The sequence below is a fragment of the Hydractinia symbiolongicarpus genome, chromosome 13 (genome assembly GCF_029227915.1).
Source record: "Hydractinia symbiolongicarpus strain clone_291-10 chromosome 13, HSymV2.1, whole genome shotgun sequence".
In the NCBI taxonomy this organism is placed as follows: domain Eukaryota; kingdom Metazoa; phylum Cnidaria; class Hydrozoa; order Anthoathecata; family Hydractiniidae; genus Hydractinia; species Hydractinia symbiolongicarpus.
Window position 1 is genome coordinate 20,751,299 of NC_079887.1, and position 23,237 is coordinate 20,774,535.

Below are 23,237 nucleotides of genomic sequence, written 5' to 3' on the forward strand. Positions count from 1 at the left end.
TGTTTTTACTTAAAAATTCATGCTCAGGTCAAGACATGCCTGGAGAATTAAACATTGGAAATCAGCCACACTCTGAGTCAAATTCTCCTGCAAAATCTGACCACAACCAAGTTGCTGATGTGGAAACTTCTAAAATTAAATTGGTTGGAAATGCCAGCAGCAGCAGTAGTGATGACTCCAGTGGCACTGATGATGACTTAAAGACTAACTTAAAGACTTCTGATGAGAACACAAACATGACCAAAGATGCTGTTGATATTGAAACTGAGAAAACAAAATCTGGTAAGTATTGATTTTTTTTATTTGACTTTAAATGACAAATTAGTACGGCATATATACTTAGTCATATTTACAGATGGTTGGGAGGCTAAAATAATCCATCAAACAAATGCTTACATTTATTTCACCAAAAGGCAAAAAAAAACTTGTGGCTTCTATACAGATAAGTCGAGAAACCTTACTGTAAAAAATGCAAGCAGGCTTACGTCACAAGTTCATAAAATCATTTTTGATTTAGCACTATGTATACAGCCCTCGAAATAATTTTTGGAGACTCGTCAGACAAAATGTCCGCCACATTTCCAGTTTGGTCGGACATGTCCGTAGCCCGTTTTAAACTTTCGTCGGACAAAACGTCCGATAGATTTCAGTCTTGGTCGGACACTTCCATTTGTTTAGATCTCGGAATTATTGAATAGTTCTAGTCCTTTTAATCCACGAGCAAGCCTATTCATAGCCAACCTGACCATCCTAGCTAATTCACCAACTCCTGACTTAGTTAAAAGAACTACGTAGACATGAATCTCTATTGCCTGGCCCCTTCGTCGTTGGTAACCAGGTCTTACACAAGAAATCCAGCCATGCGGTTCTTAACTAATGCGGAGGTGAACGCCGACGGAGCACGGATGAAGCAAGTCTGCAAAACTGCACTTACAGGCGGAACAGACGTTATATCATGGATTTAATTGTAGATAATTTTGTGTTCTTTTCTTTTTATATTTTGAAAAAGCCTTTTCTGTTTTAAAAGTCATTTTTGTAAATTTGAGTGATAAAAGATCTTTCATGTTAATTTATTTTCGCCATCGTTTTTGCACTTGAATTTTTATCGCTGCCGTATTTTTTAAGGAGACTTATTGTTTGCTAAGCCTTAACTTGCCTTGATCACTTTGCTTATGTTTAGAAAATACAAAATAAAACAAAATTGGGAAGACAAAGAAAAACTATGGAGAGAAATACAAAGTATTTAAAAACCTAGAAAGTCTACATATTCGTTGTCATCGCCAAATAAATCGATTAAAAGTACATTGTCATCCACATCTTCGTTCTCTTCATTTGAACTGCCGTCACTCAGCGAGGGAAGTTTCCTTTTGGAACCTGTACGTGGTTTGTATCCACACCGTTTTCTTTGATTTGGTCGTCTGTCCTTTTCCTCCATCCACATTCTTATAGCATTTGATGGGTCATACTGCTCTATAGACGGCCCGTCTTCGACAATCCTCAAAAGGGACTCTAGTCGGTTTTGTGACAATGAACCCCTATTGATAGTTTTGACAGTTTTGAGTTTGGAAAACATGCGCTCCAACTTGGCATTGCTTACAGGGATCGTGAATAACAATTCGACGAGAATTAATAAATCTTTCCACGATTGATTTCTGGATGATGAAAAAATTCTTCTCCAACAGACCCTGTATGGTGTCGCCGAAACAGAAAGGTATTCGTGTGAGTATCGTAGGAGATCGTGAAATTGATTTAACAGATCTGCTGTTGAAGCACTGAAGCCGGCATGTCTCAATGGAATATCGAAGTGTTGTTTTAAATTTGATAAACCTTCGTCAGCAAACTCGTAATCTGTAATAACATTTCCATCTTCGTCTTGCTTCTCTCGGAGCCAACCTTCCGTGTTTAAAATTTGATTAACGTATCTGAAGATATCTCTACTGTCATCTTCTTCTTCAAGTCGTGATGTAACATTCTCAACAATGACATTTGCAAAATTCCCTTTCGTTGCCTTGACATGCTCCTTTGCTGCTACAAAATTTGTCATTTTCACATTTTGGTAGTACTTATCGCCATCTTTGTCTTCTATTCTACTTAGCAGGTCTTGCACGTGTGGCAATTTTTCAAAACTTTTGCGCTCAAACATTGCTAAGCGATCTTTGGTAAGTGATAGTGATCTCATCGCTGAAACTGTGTCAATTTGGTCACGTTGGAAGTCTTGCGAGAGCGCTGATGGTATTTCGAGCAAATCGATAAACATTGCCAACATTAATGGTACTTTAGACTGCTTCCACTTGTTTAGATAACCTCTCATTTTTGCACGATCTTCTCCTTTCACCGCTTTATCTTGACTGAGATGTTCTAAGTGCTCTATGAAAAGACCATATTTATCCAAACAAATTTTCATAGCGGCCAGTTTGTGTGAGATCCAACGAGTGCCGTTTGCTTTTTTGGGTTTAACCCCTCCTTCTATGTAGTCCATCGCAGGAGCGTAAAGATCATGCATCTGACGTAACTCCCGAAGTTTTTTTGGTGCTTTCTGATATAAATAGTATGTCCTTAGTAGCATCTCATCTACAATATCAAAGTCGGTACCTTTCAACGCATCAGATAAGGCCAATTCCAACCGATGTGCGATGCACCAAATAAATACAAGCCACTCCGATTCCTCTCGTAACACCATTTTTACACTATTTTTATTCCCTCGATTTACACTTGCTCCGTCAGAAGTAAATCCAATCAGTTTTTTGGCTGGCATTATGCCGATAGACTGAAACTCACTTTCAATGGCACTTTTTAGCGTGACCATGTCATCGTAGCTTTCAGCGAGAGCAGCTGCAACACCGACAGCATGTTGATGCTTTAAGTGAGTCATGCTGAGAAAAGACACCTTAACTTCTACACAATTTGAGTTAACTGGAGTGGGATCAAAATGTAATGCATATATTACTTCATTTTCAACAACTGCGTTGTCTGTAGAACCATCACAAAGTACGCTAAAAAACTTGGCTTTCGCAAGATCAGCATTAAGTTGCTGCTTCATATCTTTACCCATATAATCAATAAATGTTCCACAAGCGCGGTCAGTGTTATACGCTATACCAATGTCAACTTCATGCTTTCTCTCTAACTTCAGCAACTCCGGATATGTTGTCAACGGTAAGCGATTTTTAGCAACAAAATACGCCACTTCAAATTTCTTTTTCGTTCGTTGCATATCTTTTTCATCCATCTTGGCCAAACCAGCGACAACGTTGGAAGAATCGGCCGCAGACAACGTTGTAGCTCGTTCATCCAGGGAAACTCCTGTTGCTTTCAAATACAGGCTATGGGCTTTTAAGTGTTGTCTACTCTTCGTGGCATGGTCTTCTACTGCACTTTTTTTGTAGTTTTGGGTGCCAACAACGAAGATGTTGCTGTAATTTGGCAATGTTTTGATCTGGGACTGATACGTCGTACAAAATTTACAGCGCATGTTCTTAACCTTGCCATCTTTTATATCATAAAGCAGCCATTCAGCAACGCTGTGTTGTGCCAGCTCAGCTTTCCACTTCTCAACAGTAGCAGGTGTTACGGTTCTTGTTGATGTTGTTTGCTTGTGTTGTTTCGGATTTGTTTTGCCTTTGGTCTGCGGTGTAGTCTGCAAAATAAACAATTAAAACAAATTAAAGAGACACAAAAGATATTGTGAAAATTAAAGTACTAAATATAACAGAGTAAAGAATTACTATATTCGTTGCTGATTGCTTCGCTAATGTTGGTGGGTTTTTTCCAAAGGCTGAAAATATGCTTCTTTGGATTTTCTTCGGCTGCTTATTAATAACAACAGAACAATCAGGACATCTACCAACACGTTTTTCCTCTTCGCTGTACCCATTGACTGTACTGTTAACACCGGTAGAACATATGTTACAAGATGTTTTTTGACACGATATACACCGATACTTCGTGCTTCTTTCGCAAAAACAACAAGGCAAATCATTAATTTCACTCATACTTGAAGGAGCAACTAACTTACATGCGATAAATGTGAAATGAACACTTTTTCATTTCTTATAAAAGCGCAAGCGACCGGCGTTCTTTTACCAGTCGAATGATCTCACTCAGAGATGTTTTATATTAAAATGAATTAAATAATTTTTTAGGACGATGGAGTGTTGCAGGTAAAGGAAAATTTTTTTCTTCGTTTGACAAAACAATTCGAAACCATAGCAGGTCCCATTTAATTGATTTTTTCTTAATGCTGCAAGTGCTATTTCTATTCGAACAATTTTAAAAACGAAACCCACGTGCGGTATAATATTTTGTTTTGTATAAATTTTGTTAAAAATTTAAGCCACGTGGATAAACTTAAAACATTTTTTTTTTTAATTTGAAAACGAAGCATATTTTTTCCTATTTGCTTGTGATGACTTTACAAATAATTATAAAAATACAAACTTAAAAACTATTTTGTTTATATGTTTTAGAGTATTCTTTAGCGACGGCATTTTTTGCGATTTAATTGGCTTATCAAAATGCGCAGCCTTACTTTTTTTTTTAACGGCGCCTTACCACATTTATTATTTGTGGTGTGTGTGATCATGATTAAGAAACTTCCATGATGGCACATGGCAGATGAAAACAAAACGAAAGTGAAGCGGAACGAAGATTGATTAAAAGAGACAGATTATATTTAAATTATCTCGTTATTTTTGCATGTTTCAATTTTTATTTTTTGCAGTTATAATAGGGGAGATGTAGCTAGAGAAACGTGCCGGACAAAATGACAGGCCAGAACTGATTTTCGTCGGACATATTTGCGTCTGGGTCGGACAATGTCCGATGTCCGACCGCTATTTCGAGGGTTGTGTATATTTATACAGACAAACCAGTCAAACCTCTCATTAGCAACATTATATGGGGACATATAAACATGGTTCGAATTGCAGATCACAATTTGCATTTTGCGAATAAAAATGTTGTCTTTGTGATGTTATACTACAAAGAAACCTTAGTATTTTTTCTATCAGGAAAGGCGTGCGGTCGCACGCGCACGCCTTGGCACACGCCTAAATCGTTTCAGGCGTGTGATTAGTCACACGCCAGAAAAATAAATATTGAGTTTTCAAAATCAACCTTTAAAATCCATTTCGTAGCGTGCGATGGCTGCCCTCGAAAGAATTTTCGGACACTCTTCAGACAAAACGTCCGATAGATTTCCGTCATGATTGGACACTTTTAGATCTCAGAAATTATTGAATAGTCCTAGTCCTTTTAATCCACGAGCAAGCCTGTTCATAGCCAACCTGATCATCCTAGCTAATTCACTGACTCCTGACTTAGTTAAAAGAACTACGTAAAGATAAATCTCTTTTGCCTGGCCCCTTCGTCGTTAGTAACCAGGTCTTACACAAGAAATACAGCCACGCGGTTCTTAACTAATGCAGAGGTGAACGCCAACGGAGCACGGATGAAGCAAGTCTGCAAAACTGCATTTTATCATGGATTTAATTATAGATAATTTCTTCAGGTCCGAATTTAATGGATTTTTTCTTTATGCCTGTAAAAATGAAACCCACGTGCGGTGTAAATTTTTTTGAAGGTTTAAGCCACGTGGATAAATTTTTTTTTTAACTTGAAAACAAAGCATATTTTTGCCTATTTGGTTGTGTCCATTTATATTTCAGCAATCATAGTGTGCATGATAAAATAAATTGCAGCAATGGGGAGGAGATAGTTCCATGTGTCTTATTAAATGTATTTTTATTTGTATTTTTCATATTTTCAATGGTCATCAGTTGCGTGAAGGTAGCGAAGATAAAAAAGAAAATGAAAAGCGCTTGCAGGCTAAAAGATATCAGATTCTTGTTTGTGTGTAATTTTGTTCCTTATACAGTACAGTCTGAATGTAATCTACCGCGGACGCGAAACTCGCATGAATAGTTACACAGAACAATAACATTGCGATAGCTTTTGTTTTTTTTGCGAAAATAATTGCCTCGCTGATAAACAATGACCCCACGCGATCGATTGTTTAATCGCAATAGGTTGCAAGATTGATTTTAGCAATCTATTTTGCGCGAACTCTTTTGAAAATTTTTAATTGCAGTAATTAAGCGGGTTTTTTTAGATCAAATTTTAAAAGTTTATAAGCGAAAAGCAGCGATAGAAAGGTTTTTTTAGATCGCATTTTAAAAGTTTATAAATGAAAAGCGGCGATAGAAATGTTTTTTTAGATCACATTTTAAATGTTTAAAATCGGAAAGCGGCGATAGAATTGTTTTTTTAGATCGCATTTTAAAGTTTAAAATCGAAAAGCATTTAAAAGTTGTGAACAATGCTTCTCGTATGTTTCTTAAATTAAACGCGCTGGAATCTTTTTAAGTAATTAAATCAACAATACATTTTCGCGCAATGTATTATAAAACTTTGCGAAAAATTTTTATTATTTAATTACTTCATGCTAATACTTAAGGGAATAGCTTATCAATACATTTACACAATGCATCTCGCTATTACAAGAAATATAATTGCTCCGATATTTCTTTGTTTTTTAACACGCAAATATAAACTCGCAAAACTCTTAAGGGATTTAATTATAACAAAAGAAAAACGACTGCCGTCCTCCACGCAAAGGTGTGATATTAGCGTGTATGCGGTAGATTACATTCAGACTGTACTGTACCTAAGGTCGCCAGTAGCCTGTTTTGTACAGAACTTCTGCAGAGTTGTTCCGTTATTTGAAATAAATAGGCATTTTCCCGTGGTATTATCTAAAACTTGCAAAATGTTTCATGTAGTACAAATGTTCAAAACGTGATTTGTGAAAGATAATACTTTAAGAATACAGCACTACACTTAACATTCATAAGAAAGAAATGAAGGCGTTTTAGCATATCCATTTATTAAATATCATTGCTTGTAGTGTAGCGATATTTTGGAAATGTTTTATTATGGCAAAAAGAATGGCATGGCAAAAAGGCAAAAAGAACTTGACAATGGTGGTTTTGTAGGGTCAGTACTAATGGACCTTTCTAAAGCTTATGACTGCCTACCACACGATCTCCTGATTTCAAAGCTTGCTGCTTACGGTATCAGCACAAATAGTCTAAAATTACTTTTAAATTATCTCACGTCCCGTAAACAAAGAGTTAAAATAGGCTCATCATTTAGTGAATGGCTTGAGATTATTTGTGGTGTTCCCCAAGGTTCCATTTTAGGACCACTCCTATTTAACATCTTTATTAATGAAATTTTGCCGACGACAATACATTGTATGCATGTGGTTTGAAGTTGGCTACTGTACTAAATTCATTAACTGTTGATACACAAAATATGCTACATTGGTTTAAAATCAACTCACTAAAAGCCAACCCAACCAAATTTCAATTTATAATACTAGGTAAAAAAACAAGAGATAAAATCACTCTACCACTTGAATCAGTTACTTTAAATGAGTCCGACCACGTTACACTCCTAGGTATTCAAATTGATAATAAATTAAACTTCAATCAACATATAAACAACTTGTACTCGAAGGCAAATTTTAAACTTTGTGCATTACGAAGACTACGATCTTATTTATCGCAACCCAAAGCAAAAATACTCAGCTCAAGCTTTATACAGAGTCAATTTAACTGTGCACCCCTTATTTGGATGTTCTGCAGTAAAACTGCATATAGTAAAATAGAGCGAGTACATTATAAAACATTGAAGGTTGTATACGATATAGTAAAAGCTGACTATATTGACATTTTAGAAAAATACAAGGACAAATCCATCCACCAACGCCACTTAAAAACTTTAGCAATAGAGGTGTTTAAAAGCATTAAGAATCTGAACCCTGAATTCATGTGGTGCCTATTTAGTTTTATCACATACCAATGTGAGCATAACCTCCGGAGAGGCCCTTCTTTGACTTTACCTAAAGCTAAAACCACTACCTATGGTACAAATTCCATCTTGTATCAAAGTTGTTGGATATGGAATAATCTTCCCCGTGAAATTAAAAATAGTTCAACCATTGAAGAGTTCACGGTTAAATTAGCCTGCCAGGATTCTATTTTATGTAATTGTAAAATATGTAAAAAAAAATTGATGAAAAAAAAAAGTGTAAAATATGAATTGTAAACTTTAATTTATCTTTGCCCAGAATGTTATTTTTCATTGTTATTATTATTATTATTATTATTATTATTTGTTACGTTAGTTGGTTTTTATTAGCGAAAGCTATCTTGTAAATTTGACCAACGTTAAATAAAGAAACATACATACATACATTATACCTGTGACGTGACTAAAATCTTTATCAATTTTAAGATATCTAAGATTTGACCATAAAGTGGGATCCTACAAGTTTAAAAACAAAAAAAGAAATAGAAGTAGGCGAAAGAAATAAAAAGGTTAAGACTACGTTCATCGGCTTAGAATTAACAATAGAGACTAAATCCAAAATGCGATTCCGTGGTATTAATATTTAGACTAGGGTGAACACAGCAATGTCTAAAGTCATGATTAGTAGCATTGCAGCCAAGTGTGACCTTGTAGTTGGAAAGTGGCCTTGTGGAGTTTGCAGGAAAGTGGTTGGTAGTATCTCAATTTTTTGTCAGACTCGCAAGCATTGGGTACATAAGAAGTGCAGTAGTATTGGTGGAAGGTTAAGAGCTGACATTCAGTTTGTATGCAAGCCTTGCAAAGGTGAGATTATAAAGAATGAAGTATTTCCAGCTATAATGATGTACAACAGTGGTTCGTTAGAGGTAGTTAAGAACTTCTGTTACTTAGGTGTTGTGTTGGGCAGTGAAGCAGGTGTTGAAAGAAGTGTTACTTGCAGGATAGGTTCTGCTTCGAAAAAGTTCAGAGAGTTACTTCCTTTGTTGACTAGCAGAGTCAATTGAGGTAAAAGTTAGCTTGTATGAGGCCTGTGTAAGAAGTGTTATGTTGTACGGCATTGAGACATGGCCAGTGAAGCAGGAAGTTCTTGACCGTTTAGAAAGGAATGATATGAGAATGGTTAGGTAGATGTGTAACGCCAGTCTGAGAGACAGAAAGGGTTCAGATGAGCTAAAAAGCAGGCTAAGTATCTGTAGAATTAAAGATGTTATCCAGATAAGAAGATTGAATTGGCTGGGGTACTTGGAAAGAGTGGAGGAGGATAATTGGGTAAGAAAGTGTAGAGACTTGATAGTGCCTAGGGCAAAGCCCAGAGGCAGACAGAGAAAGACTTGGCAGGAGGTTATTCAGGACAGACTTGATACAGAGGAAGTTGAGTTTAGATCTAACAGTCTAGATCAGATTGGAAGAGGGTCATTAATATACCCCATCCAACTCATGATAGCATGGAAACAGACGTTAAGCCGAGAATGATGATGATGATTAGCCAGGGAACCCGGATTCAAAACGCCGGGTTAAGTCACAAGTAACTGTGTTACCTGACGTTGAACGCCTCAAAGAGCGATTAATAAGAAGTGTAAACTGTGCCACACATCTAGGTGAAGCGCTTTAGTATAGTATGTCATAAATTGAGTGAGGCGCAAAACATTATGGTGTTTCCGGTGGAATATATTTTGAAAAAAAATAGGCGCACAACATTATGATCCTTCCAGTGTAATATACTTTTAAAAAAATAACTTTTCACAAATTTGGCTGAAATAAAAACACAGTTTACAACTTATTGCTCCCCTGTTATAGCAAAAACAGTTGGCCAACCTTTTTTATTTTCAGAGAACGTTCCCGCTAAAAGTTCAAACATACTCTGGGCCAAGGGATTAGTACAGGCAAACAATGACACGGATCCATATAGACATAATACCCTTTTTTTGAAAAAAAAACTATCGTATATCGTACTTTATCTTGGAATGGCATCAATGATAATTATGTTGAAACAATATTGACACTTACATGAAAAAAATGTTAACCGACCAAGAGTGCACAAGTTAACTCGTGTAGTGAGCACCAACAGCTGTGTGTAAATTCTTAATTTACAACTTCATGCAGAGTGAGTCTGAAATCACTGTTTTCAGAACTAAGAACAACCTAATCCTGAATTTTGTTATAGAATAAGAACAACCATATATAAATCTTGTTGCAATTATTTATTAAACTATCAAAGATTACTTGCCACGTCTTTTTTCGCACCTTTAACTGCCTTGAAATAAAACTCATATTTGCACGATGATTTATTGACAGAGCTGATCAACAATAAAAATACCAATTTCCTCATATAAACACATTTTGAAAAACCTTATGACAGAATTTCTTAATAAGACTAGTGATTTTTGCCTGTAAAGGCGGGGGCAAACCAGTCCAACATTTCATCCAACATGCGATTTTTGTGATGTTGGATGAAATGTTGGACTGGTTTGAGTCACTTCAAAATTTTGAAAAAAAATGAAATTTTCAAAAAAGAAGAAAAAAACCGTGTTGGACGATGTTGGATGAAGTTTGATCGCCGTCAAACATTTCATCCAACATTTTCGGCAAGTTAAAAGGAATTAACTATCTGAGTTGCGTGAATTTTCATGTTGGATTGGTTTGGTGGTACTTTTCATCCAACATATAAAAATCCTGCGAATTTCAAACGTTGAAACGTTCGAAATTAAAGTTCGAAAACGAAGAGTAAGGGCGAGTATTTCTTCTGCCATAATTGGTCTGTGGCCACACAGTTGCTCATCTGCCCCGGTGATATCAGATGGGATATTTCATTAAGAAGGAAATCGAAAATCCCCTACATCCATCTAAAACATTTCCCTAAATCCGAATCTGTCTTCAATCTTCAATTCTTTAATGATATTACTAAAATATCCATTGTGCTCCCTCCTCTTTATCCACTCTCTTGTTTTTCTGCGGGTTGGTTTTTCATCGTCTGAATCGACGCGTTCGTTCAGCAACATAAGCAGCACTGCAGAATTTTGTTTTTCGGGAATGAATGAACTCTTTATCGTTCAATTGTTTTTAAAAGCAGTCTCACAAACCTAAAAATTTGCTTCATCCAACATGCATTTTTTCATCCAAAATTTCATCCAACATGGGAAAAAAATGTTGGATGAAATTTTGGACTAGTTTGCCCCCACCTTAAAAGGCTATATATTCACTGATTATAACCAACAGTCCAACACCTGTGTCATTGATGTTATTGAAAAAAGGAGCCAGAAATTATTTAATGCTGACAAAAAAACATGTTCACAATTTAACAGTTATTTGTCAATTGCAATTTCATTAGAATTGAAAACAGTTTATGAATAGAAAGTTGAAATGTAGCACTTGTTTCAAAATAAATTTCATTGCCCTTTTAAAGTATGAAATGAAATCAGATGTGTTCCAAAAAAGAGCTTTGAAAATCATTTGAATGTAAAGCATAAAATCAAAATTAATGGCCTCTTTGGCGATTTGACAGCTATGTTAAATGGTTAGTTGGTTTCAATACCTAGTACCTAAATTGTTATATAACTGCCAAATTGAAATTAAAAGTTCTAATTAAAAACAACATTGCCAGTTTCATGCCATTTCGTAAGATTTTAATAAGCGTGGGATGAATCGCATGCCTCAATAATTTCGCGCGTGTGGTGCACGTGCGGCCTTGGAAAATTAAATTTTTGAGAAGCAAAAGTAAGAACAAATTTCCATTAGCACCTCCATGTTTTAGCGTAAGGAACTTGCAAAGAGCAAGTTCCAACTAAGTTCACATGGTGTGAAAAATTGTGAGTAAAGTCATTAATTAAACTTAGTAACTACTTGTGGGACAAACAATATTTAATGTAAATTAAATTACAGAAAGTTGAGGCGTGGTTAATAACGATATTTAACATTTCAATGCTAAGGATGGAACATAAATACCTTACTAAAATAATTTTTCTTTACTATCAAAAATTTCTTTTGTTTTTTACTTATTTTGTTTTAGTTATTTTTAAACTTTATTTCTCCGAAAGACGATTGTAAATATATAAACGCTACCGAACTGTATATATAAATATTTGCCGTATTTCTTTAGGAAATGACATAAATAACACACATGTAAGATTTAATCTGAACAAAGTTTTTTAAAAGAACTCAATACTTCTGACCTTACTTCAATTACGTACCTTATTATTTTCTCTCAAAAACGATTTTTTCTCTCTCTCTAAAACACGATTCTGGAGATGTAATCTATTTATATCTTTGCAATCACATTAGGCATATTGAAATGATTTGCTTCCCATTGCTGCCACTCATTTTATTATGCACACTATAATTAGGAAAACAAAAATGGATAATAAAAGTATAAAAAAATGAGAAAGAATCTTCCTTACATCGTTGTTACAGACGATCTGTAATAATTCATTATATTGTTTCTTTTTCTGCATTTTAACTACGCATTTTTCGACGTATCTGAAAAAGATTAAGTAAACGATAAGATTGTAAAGCCTTCCTTAAATCATTCTCTGACTTCATATTTTGCTTTTTTTCGTAATTTGAATAATTTTAGAAAGCTATCGCAGACATAAAGAAAACAAAATTTACAGGTGTGATTTATCGCACGCCTAAAAAAATTTGTGTGTATGTGGGGACCTGCGCGTGCGATTGCACGCCCCTCACGAAATGTGCTGCAGTCTTATATACACAAGAACAACAAATCGGCAAAAAGCATTTATCACAGCTTGATATAGGCTGCCAATGTGATTATATTTTCAGCCTTAAATTTTTAGAGTAAAAACATGAGAACCACAATCTGTGGTTTAATCAGCATACAGCTAATATTGTAGTATTTTTACTTATAAAGCTAGCCACTTGTAATGATGTCAAAGGGATGAAATAATTAAAGAATAAATACAATCAAGTAATAATAATATGTAAAAATGTAAAAATCAAATGAAAAACAAATGAATATCCTACAGATATATTTATATATATTTTTCCTAACTCTTTGTATTCTTTAGATTTTAGCACAATTTTTTCAATGGAAAAATTTATATTTTGAAATAAGTGACAAATCTTTGCTTATTGTTTAAGTCTAAAATACGTGAAATTTAATTTATATAATTTTGCAAGTTATACTACTGCAATTGGTTAGCCCATTGTGAGTATATAGGTCTGCATAAGTTCTCCAAGGTATTGATTTTTTAAAATAATACAGTGTATGAATGCTTGTTGATGACATTGCAATTGACCATTTGGGACATTGTTAGTTATTAGAAAATGGAAACCAATATTGTCCAGACAGTTGAGATAGTAAAAAGAAGCAGATATTGCATAAACTATATACCAGTAAATAGGTACAGCTATATAAAGAATTGAAAACATTCTTGTGATTCTTACTCTAGCGATTTTAAAGACACCATGATAATAGCTATTATTGAGTTAAATGCCTATACTTGAGAAAGTTCTTGAGGAAGAAAGCAATATTTTATTACTTTTTTTATTTATAATAGTTTTTCTCCTATGCTTTATTAGACTATTGCTCGCACTGTTCTATTAAGTTGGAATATAAGTTTGTCTTTATTACATTTTTTTTCCTTTTTTTAGATGTCCCAATGAAATTTCTTGATATCAAAATTTTAATTAATGGAATAAGTGATCTTATCATTGTGCAGCTTTCCAATCACGACACAGTTCAGGACATCCGACAAGTCATTCTTGAAAAACCTGAATGCTGTTACCGCACTTGTTTCTCACTTTACTTAGGCAAAACGAGATTGGATGATTTTATGGAACTACACGACATACCAGATCTCAATGATGATTCTATAATTAAAGTTGTTGACGGTAAAACTTTGAATTTTGTTTTGAAACATGTCATTTTTTTACTTTCTTGCTTTAACTTACCACTTCTTTTAGAACCATACAGTATACGTGAAGCCAGAATACATATCCGTCGTCTTAGAGATTTGTTGGTGACGTTACTTGAACCAAGTGCATTCACAGCTACCGATAATTTATCACTCTCGTATCTTTCTTCGATTACACAGATTGATGTGGAGGAGGAAGCATGGAAACGAGCAAAGGAACCAAATGCAGCAAGATCAAGTGAAAGTGTGCTCCCTCCTGAATATGCATCTTTAAATAAAGCTAGCAATACACTCTTGGAACCACTAATACTTCTGGATAACAAAGTGCAGGTAGAATATTAATTGTTTTTGTTGGCAATTCCTGCTTTTTGACAAATATTAGTGGGTGTGTAGAAAATGTCAAGTGTTTATGCATGATTTCTGTGAGTTGCATCAGTCAAACTCCAATGTATAGTTAAAGTGGCTTTTTCAAGATACGACGCCAAATTCATTTTGTGTGGACATGTGTGTTAAGGCCTGTCCACTTTTCCCATACCACTTAGGCATACTAAGTGGTATGGGAACTAACCTATAAACTTACTATTTAAAGTCTTCTTGTTGTTGGACATCTATTTAGAACTTTAAGAAAATTCTAAATTTCAGGCATAATTATTTCAGGTGTATGCTAGTATGCTATGCCCCTGCCTCTGTTGCACTTTATTTTTACTTTGCCATTATGTTTTCTAATATTTTTTTCTCTCACTTTTTTACCATTCTCATAGGGGTTAGCAAACTATGCAACTAGCTGTGGAGGTGGCCCATCAATAAGGGGCGAGCCATTGCTCTTGCTCATGCAAAGGCTCACCCAATTCTTGGAAATGGGAAACTAGCTGAGCCATTAATTGCTCCCCAATTTCCACAAAATATTTTCTGGCTGAGCAATATCAATTCATCTCACATGGAAATTAATGCTTTCTTTCTTATTATTTGCAGAAATTACCAAAATATATAAAAAAGGTAAAAATTGTAAGATAAGATAAGATAGATAAAAAAGATTTTGTAATAAAATATTTATTTATTCTGATTGCTTGCCCAGTCTAAATTATTGCAACCTTCTAAAAACAAAATGTCAATGTGTACAAAATTCTAAAATATATAGCAAAACACATACAAGACCACATGTTTTAAGAACAAAATATGTGCGCCATTTATTGCTTGCTTTCACAAAATTAAAAAAATTATAAAATTCGTAATGGAGGAAGGTGTTGCATATCTGTACCGATACATCCTTAAATACTATAGCGAAATAAAAGAATTAGCAGATTTGTTACTTCAGTTTATCATCTTTGTTCTATGCCTAAAAATCAAAAATAGTGAATGGTGCTTGGTTAGGTTGAAAATAATTCATCTAAAATTGTATATAAGATCATATGTGTCCTACTAAGTTGTCTTTGTTATTCCACAGTTCCAAGGGTAAATATTTTGTTGTCTGCATAATGGAAATTCTGAATACTATTTGCACATGTAAATTTAGGTTTTGTTATTTTAATATGTAGTTTCTGGAATGTCTTAAAGATCTACGTTATTCTGCCTGGAATCCTCCACCTGGATATAGAAAATTAGCAGGTATATTGCGAAAGCTTTTTCAAAAAGTATTTGAATATAATAGTTTGTGGAGAAAAAACCATTATATTTATCCATCACAATAATGGTAATACATGTCTATAGCATTTAAAACTGGCATTTTTAAATACATACACTGTGATGTATATTTAGTGTGTATTTTTTAAGAAGTATTGGAATATTATGCAATTTTGCAGGTATATTTCGAAAGAAAACTTAAACGTGTTCTCAAGAAGTATGCTAATTTTACCAACCATAAGAACACACCATGCCATTTGGCAATTTATCTGAAATGCTGTTTATGTTTTTATATATTAAAATACACTCTGTTTTTTTATCATGTTATGTCGTCTTCAATATGAGAAATTTTTTACATTTATGTTTACATTGATTTTTATCTTTTAGGAGATCTTTTGTATCTTGAAATTGTGACATTGGAAAATCCAGATTTTACATACCATGTTACTTCATCTTCAAGTGGATTTTTTGTTAACAGGTATTTTTTATTGAGTATTGTTTTTCAACATTCTGCATCAAATGATAATTCTCTAAATATTGTTTCTCAGATCGTCACGGTACAACTTTGATCCAAAGCCAAGCAACGAAGCATACAGGTCCCAAACATTAGCTGGACTGCTCATTATGGTAATTTTTTTATTTTGTTGTCACATGTTTTTTATTTGAACATTTATAAATAGTTTCTACCTCAAATTTTAGCTTAGTCCCCTCTTCAAGAAAAACTTTTCTAACATACAAAGATCTAGGTATGTATTACTTTGTATGCATTTCTTGCAGTTTTAAGAAGTTAGTTTGCGTGTAGAGGCGTCATTTTAATTTGATTTGTTTTTCAGTATTAAAAAGCACCCTTTGGAATTGGTTGCATCACCCCAACAAGGTACTATGTTGTTTCTAGATTATTTTCATTTTTTTGTTTGTGATTTTTTTGATTTTTTGCATTAAGTTCTTCTTCAATAAATGCTAGAAAGTGACAATTTTAGATTTTGGGGAAATTTATGATGGCAGTATTTAAGGCAAAACCAACTGAATTTGGGCCCCAAATAGGTTTTTAAAGTGTTTTTTAAAAAAATTCCATTGCATTTTACTATAAATGTACTAAAATGTTAGAACAGATCATTATCTACAAATTTCATTTAATCTCTTCTCATGTTCGACAATAACTATGCTGCTAGGCCAAATTTACCATAAAAAAGGTTTTAATGTTTGTCTAAAGATGTAATTGTTTCATCATTTATGCTCATGTTTGATATTCGCATGTGACCGAGTTGTAAACCTGTTTGTTTTTTATGCTTGATGTTTAAAAAACTTTGATGTTAGTAAATATTTTTTCATAGATTTAAAGTTACAGGCGTAATTTAACGATGTAAGCGTCAAATTAACTCGTACAAATTTTTTATAGTATTCCCTTGGTTATCACCAAAATTTGAGCATACAATGGATCCTTTCAGAGCTGAGGATGGTAAATAGATATATTTTAAAGATTATTTTTTTTTAAATAAAAAGGTTTAGTTAAAAATCCTTTGCCTTTTTATTGTCCAGCTGTTACTAATCGTATCGGTTATGAGGAGCAGATACCTGGACAGTTACGTGACTGGAATGAGGAGCTTCAATCTGCAAAGGAACTGCCTAAAAAAACTCAACATCAAAGAATTTTACGTGACAGAGCATTATACAAAGTATACATTTTTTTGGTGATTTTTTTGGTGTCTTTTCCAAATCAAATAAAAAGACATAAATCTAAAAAAACTGTTTTTAAATTAGATTACATGTGATTTTGTTTCGGCAGCCACAAAAGGTGCAATTGCTGTTGTTGATGGCAATGTTATGGCGATAAACCCTGGAGAGGAAGAAAAGTATTTTATTTGATTACTTGTTATGCTATGTTTTCCTTTGAGCATTGTAAAACAAGAACATTTCCTTTTTTTAGAATGAGAATGTATATATGGAATAACATATTCTTCAGTTTTGCATGCGATTCAAGAGAACATTACCAAAAATATGGTGGTGATGAAGCAGCTTATGCTGCGGCAAGTCTGGACTTAAAAGGAGTTGAAATCTATAATAAACTTGATTTAGAAGGATTGTATACACTTGGAACAGTTGTTGTAGATTATCGAGGTTATAGAATAATTGCACAGTCTATAATTCCTGGCATTTTACAACGAGAACAAGAAAACTCTGTAGTTTATGGAAGTGTTGATGGAGGAAAGACGATTTCAACTCATGAAAAATTTTTGGAAAAGGTATGTATTAGTGAAAATGTGGATTTTAGTATTTCCCTACTCAGTTTTTTACATGTTGTATTTTGTTATTTAATATTAGTTGAAAACGGCTGGTACATCACTTAGGATCAGACCACACAAGTATGTTTAAACATCGTTTGGTTTTTATTTGTTTACTTGTTTGTTTGTTTGTTTGTTTGTTTGTTTGTTTGTTGGTTGACAAACAAATGAATCAACCATTCATTTGTTTTTTGTTGTTGTTGTTCAGTAATTTTTTATTTGTTTTTTTTTAAATGTTTTTAGGGTTATTAACGAGAAGCAAGAAGATGTTGAACTGTGCTCATCAATAGAATGCAAGGTCAGCTTTCTTACCAACTTTTTTCAAAATCACAGCTTCTAAAGAGATTTTAAAATGTAACTCGTGCGATTATTTTTATTTTAGGGTATAATTGGAGCCGACGGTCGACATTACATATTGGATTTATTCCGCACATTTCCTCCAGATATCAACTTTTTAGATGGTATGTGTGTGTTTTGATTTTTTTGGTGTAAATTGCCAGCATGTATACTAATTTACCTAGTTTTCTAATTTTAGTTTGCAAAGTTAACCGAACTTTAATAAATGGAGAGCATCTTCCAGAAGAGTTAAAAAATAACAGAGACAAATCTGACTTCATATATCCTATACCTCATCCCCAGCAGTTGGTTTCATTCCGTCCCACTGCTCTGGAGGCTTTTATTGGGTAATGCTTCAAGTTCTAAGTAATGTGCCTCTACTGTAAATTATTGTCTCTGCACTAAGCCACTAATGAAGAAGTCCAGCCAAACAATGTTTTGTAGCATGTTAAATGAAAGATGATTTGTCCATCAAGAAATAAAATGTTGTTTGCTCATCTGTGATATATTAATTATTTAGTTACAAGTATGTGGCTTTTGTGAAAGTTATTGCAATACATAAACTTCAGGACGAAAAAGAAAAGGAAGAGAAAAAAAGTAAAGAAGTAAAAGAAGAATCCGAGGTAACTTAGCAACATGAAAATAATTTACAGGAAGGTTTCTTTTGGAGTTTTCATTGCATCCTCATTATTTTTTAAGTCAAATGGTACGGATAAAGATGTCAATGGAACAGAGATAAGTGACAAAGTTGAAACAAATGGTACATCAGATGTAAAAAATAAAGAAAATGAAGAAAAAGAAGAACGGGAACAAACAGAAGAAGATTTATCTGGTTAGTTGTATATTCTAATTTTTTATTATTATTATTTAACGCCCTTACCAGCGTAACACAATATTTAACTCAACAGCATTTGTTTGAGGCAGTTTTAAAAGTTTTAAAAACTAGTCTGCTGTAACCATTGACAAGTTCATATAGGATGAAAAGCCCTTGCAGGGTAAAAAAAAATTCGGATTTTTGTTCACATGTAATTTTGTACCCTATACCTTTCGAGTTCGTCAGTAGCCTGTTTTGTACAGAACTTCAATGTTGTTCCGTCATTTCAGATAAATAGGTATTATCCCATGGTATTATCTTCAACTTGCAAAATGTTTCATATAGTGCATGAGGTACATGCTAGAACAAACCAACGCGTTACTGCTAGCTGGCAAAGCAAGGCTCGTAACTTTAAGTAGCCCAAAGCGGTAAAAAATGCAAGTTGATCAGACTTTAGAATCAGATGCTGGTAGAAGCATTTTGCTGGTCGCAGTGAAATAGTAGAATCCAATCCTATTCCTGCGCCGTTTGCCAGGCGCCAACCAAACAAATTGCTTGAACTTTTTGAGGTTCCAATTTTTTATATATATTGACCTCTTTTTTAAATTATTTTCATGTTATTAGTATATCTGTAAAACTTATATTTGTTTTGTATTTTTTTTAAAATACTAGCTGGGGCCCGGCCTCGGACGCCGCATGTAGCACTACAGAATAACTGCATTAGCACTTTTTGTTGTTGACCATCTACTTCTTCATGAAATATGTTTTCTCAAAAATACACCACCGTAACGCAACTCATCATGCATTCTTAAATTTTTAAAATTATATCAGAATTAAGGTTTTCCCAAACGATAAAAAGTAATCTATGAAAATTAATTTAACAATACTGCGCTACACTTACATTTGTAAGAAAGAAAGAAAGAAAGCAAGACGTTTTTAGCGTGGCTTCTGTTCAACAAATTAGCTCACTGAGTGAGTGAAGCTACGTTAAGGTTTAGGCCACTGGTATGAACGAAGCATTACTGTTATAGGCACAGGATAAACCAGTGTTTTCTAATATTTTATAGATATCAGAGCTGTTGTAGCAGCCACTAAAGCCATAGGTTCATTGAATCCAAGAGGTATGAGTTTGGTGGTTTTTAAGGGAGTCAATTATTATGTGTATGAAATTTCCTTTCCAATCTAAAATTCCTGTGTTACTAAATTTGATGTACTTGTATTTTAGCAGTTATATTTGTTTTAATCCCAACCCTTACTCCGTAAATTTTGATTGATTTACAATTTAGCATTCGACATTCGTTTCAATCCTGACGCATATGTACCTGAAGTAAAGTTGAGTAAATCAGAAGTAAGTCAATTTCTCATTCTGTTTCACATTTCCACACACATAAACGACGTTCATGAAAAGAGGATCTTCGTAAACCTAATCACATTAATACTTTAATATGTTTTTTTATAAAGGAAGAAGCTGACAAATTAGAGAAAGCATTAGTTGAAGATCTTGCACTGTTCTTGTCCAGTACCATCATCCCCAAACTGATTGATGATTTCTCTTCATTGACTACATCTCCAATTGACGGTATTGCACTCACAGAGATCATGCATTCACGGGGCATAAACATGCGATACTTAGGAAAGGTCGCCACCATGTGTTCGCAGAGGGAGAATTTAGAGCATATCACAGTATGTTAGTTTTGTTGTTTTGCAGATGTTATGTAATATTAGCTGTTGACTACACCCGATCGTCCACCAAACATGCTGCTATTTTTTTTTGTATGCGATTATTTTTTATATGTTTCTTTTACATAGAAAATTGTTGTGAAAGAGATGGTTTTGAGAAGTGCGAAAAGGCAATTTAAAAATTGCATGCAAAGTGGTAAGTTAAAAACAAGTAAATACTGGTTGTTTTTTTTCAAGATCTTTTTCTTATTTAATCACCAATAAAATATTTTTTTAGCCAATCAAAGATGTTTGTCAGCAGCTGTCAGTCATTTCTTGAACTGTTTTTTGGTAAGAATTTTTTCATATAAAAGAATTGAAGTATTGATTGAAAATCTTTCTTTTATTTGATATATGCATATTTTAGTCTCACAAAACTGCTAACAAATCGAGGTGCATAAAATACAATTTTAAAGCCACACAGTAGGATCTGAAGCAAGTAAACATGGCTGTATTCCAGCTACTGCTTACCATCCAAATATCAAATTTTAAGCTTCTTTTCGTGTTTAGAGTTCAATGAATATACCACAACCACACATTCCTTCTGAAGAGGTAAGCTTCAATATTTAGATTAATGTCCTTTAACAGCATTCAGGGACAACCAAAATTTTATTAAGAGAAGGGGGGGGGAGGAGGGAGACCAAAGAGTTCAAAATGTATTACCAGTCATGTTTAATGCAAATTTTAAAACATGATTGAGTTTTACATTTTTTTAGTAAAGTATGTTTTTGGACTGATTTTGTCAAAAAATTATTTTGTTCCACAATGGTATTTATTTAATACTGACCAGTGAACTACTACGATAAAAACTCACTTCCGAATACCAACACAATATTTTCTAAACTGAGAACTGGTTTGTTTTCCCAATTTTGCACTTTTCATGATAAAGGAAACAAGTTTTGTGTGGGTGTAGATCCCAATTTAACAAAATTCAAAATAAGCTTCTTTTTTAAAAAAACGTAAATAAAAATCTAAGTCAGTAACAATTTGAAAGTTCGTCCCTGGAAGTAACTGTGTACTCTTTTTATATAATTATGGCGTGTTTTAAACTTGCCAATACTTAGAGTGGTATTAGAACTTGGGCTGTTAGCTTATTTGGCTATATGAAAAATGGTAAAGTGGGATAATTATTGCTGATGTCAGCGTGATCACGTATTGCTAGCGTAAGCGTGACCCATTTTCCCAAATTTTGATAGGCCCAGGCATGAACTGTTCTGTACATCTGTCACCTCAAATAGTGTTTATCTAAACTTCTCATGTTAAATTTTCATTCATTTTGCGAGATAAAAATATATTCTTTGTGCTAATATAAATTGTTAACCAACTCTTTAAACCGATTCAAAATCTATCATTTCCTGGCATTTTATGGTAACTTCACACGCTATTTCAAGATTTTGAACAAATAGTTAATAGCATCTAACAAGAAATCTTTGAATTGATCATTTATTATAGTTACCTTAAGTAAATAAATTTTGGCGAGTATTAAATTTGGCGAATTTGAAATTCCCTTCCAAATATAATAAAAATATGTTTGTTTTTTTAATTAAGAAAAGAAAAATGTTTTTTCCCCCCAAGAAAGGAACTTGTGTTTATATATACGTTTATTCTTATTTTTTATAAAACATACATATTATTATTGTTCATGAATATTCTTCAAGGATATACACGATCACATAAAACTTCTATCAACAGTTGTTCTTATAAATATACAATTAAAATCTAAAATTGATTCCGTGTTGTTGTTTTTTTTGCTCGCGAAAGTTTTTTCCGCTAGAGTCACACCAATCAAATTCAACAACAAATCTGGAACTACCCAGATAAAACTACGCGATAGCTGTGTTGTGACTTAATCCAGTTGGCAAATTTAGCTAAAAATCATTATTTCAGATCAACAAGAAAAAGAAGAACAAAAAGAAAACACAAAAATTACCACATCTTCCATCGAACAGCAATGGTATGTGCAAATCCTTCTCTTTTCTCGTTGTATCTTCAGCATGTGTTATTTAAACAAGTTTGCTTTTGTTATTCAATCAAGTCTAACATTTGTGCATTGCTTATTCTAGTTGCATGGATGTCTCTATCACCTGCGTTCTTGTGGATGTCTATAACAGGACACATGCAAAAACATTTTGGGTATAAACTCCAAAGGTACAATTTTTTTACACAATAAGTTTCGATCTTGAGCTAAGAGGAAACGTATCCCTAAACACTTCTTTTCATAGTTCGTGGAAAATTTCACTTGTTGTTTACTTTTTAATATTTAGTGCCAGCATAGATGCATTTGTTGCGGACTTTCGCGTACAAAAGTTAAGCCTGTTGCGAGAGTTTTGTAAAAAGACTGGTGTTCAGATGTTACTGCGAGAATACGACTTTGATAATAAGAAGTACGCCACATTCAGCGACGAAGATGTTCTTAATCTTTTCCCTATTGTCAAATGTGCGACGCCAAAAGCTCTCGATGCGTCTGTCATCTTTGAAGCTGCACAATCACGCTTGCAGTCAGGTAGCTAGAGTTTTCATATTTCGTTTTTATTTTTTTCATAAGTTTTTCTAGAGCTTTTTCCCATGCACTGTGGTATCTTATTAGAATGCCAGATTTCTGAAAAATTTCTGAAATTGTTTTGGATGTTTTTTTTTTGTTGTTGTTACCACTTTTAAAGACTTTTTCTAGAATTGTTCTTGGATTCAGAATTGTTGACATGAGACTTCTTAATTTAAGAATAA

At 33.7% G+C, this 23,237-nt stretch overlaps 2 protein-coding genes across 2 annotated transcripts in view; one reads left to right on the top strand and one right to left on the bottom strand.

The window, feature by feature from the left end:
* LOC130624232 (clustered mitochondria protein homolog) overlaps window positions 1–23,237 on the top strand; it is a 26,645-nt gene continuing 3,408 nt past the window's right edge. Inside the window, exons 1-27 of the mRNA XM_057439805.1 lie at window positions 1–282; window positions 13,480–13,719; window positions 13,792–14,072; window positions 15,278–15,347; window positions 15,750–15,840; window positions 15,911–15,989; window positions 16,062–16,108; window positions 16,196–16,239; window positions 16,762–16,821; window positions 16,902–17,038; window positions 17,124–17,215; window positions 17,290–17,605; window positions 17,685–17,725; window positions 17,888–17,942; window positions 18,027–18,105; window positions 18,180–18,327; window positions 18,501–18,603; window positions 18,680–18,812; window positions 19,862–19,915; window positions 20,081–20,142; window positions 20,256–20,477; window positions 20,604–20,670; window positions 20,752–20,804; window positions 21,024–21,065; window positions 22,401–22,467; window positions 22,577–22,661; window positions 22,778–23,016. Coding sequence (XP_057295788.1) covers window positions 36–282; window positions 13,480–13,719; window positions 13,792–14,072; window positions 15,278–15,347; window positions 15,750–15,840; window positions 15,911–15,989; window positions 16,062–16,108; window positions 16,196–16,239; window positions 16,762–16,821; window positions 16,902–17,038; window positions 17,124–17,215; window positions 17,290–17,605; window positions 17,685–17,725; window positions 17,888–17,942; window positions 18,027–18,105; window positions 18,180–18,327; window positions 18,501–18,603; window positions 18,680–18,812; window positions 19,862–19,915; window positions 20,081–20,142; window positions 20,256–20,477; window positions 20,604–20,670; window positions 20,752–20,804; window positions 21,024–21,065; window positions 22,401–22,467; window positions 22,577–22,661; window positions 22,778–23,016 — 3,154 coding nt within the window. The 5' untranslated portion in view covers window positions 1–35. The remainder of the gene's footprint in view (window positions 283–13,479; window positions 13,720–13,791; window positions 14,073–15,277; window positions 15,348–15,749; window positions 15,841–15,910; window positions 15,990–16,061; window positions 16,109–16,195; window positions 16,240–16,761; window positions 16,822–16,901; window positions 17,039–17,123; window positions 17,216–17,289; window positions 17,606–17,684; window positions 17,726–17,887; window positions 17,943–18,026; window positions 18,106–18,179; window positions 18,328–18,500; window positions 18,604–18,679; window positions 18,813–19,861; window positions 19,916–20,080; window positions 20,143–20,255; window positions 20,478–20,603; window positions 20,671–20,751; window positions 20,805–21,023; window positions 21,066–22,400; window positions 22,468–22,576; window positions 22,662–22,777; window positions 23,017–23,237) is intronic.
* Window positions 537–4,093, bottom strand: LOC130624235 (E3 SUMO-protein ligase KIAA1586-like). The gene is made up of 2 exons (XM_057439808.1): window positions 3,726–4,093; window positions 537–3,637 (listed from the first exon to the last, which is right to left on the bottom strand). Exons 1-2 carry the CDS (start codon window positions 3,990–3,992, stop codon window positions 1,244–1,246), a joined length of 2,661 nt encoding a protein of 886 aa, XP_057295791.1. The 5' UTR covers window positions 3,993–4,093; the 3' UTR covers window positions 537–1,243.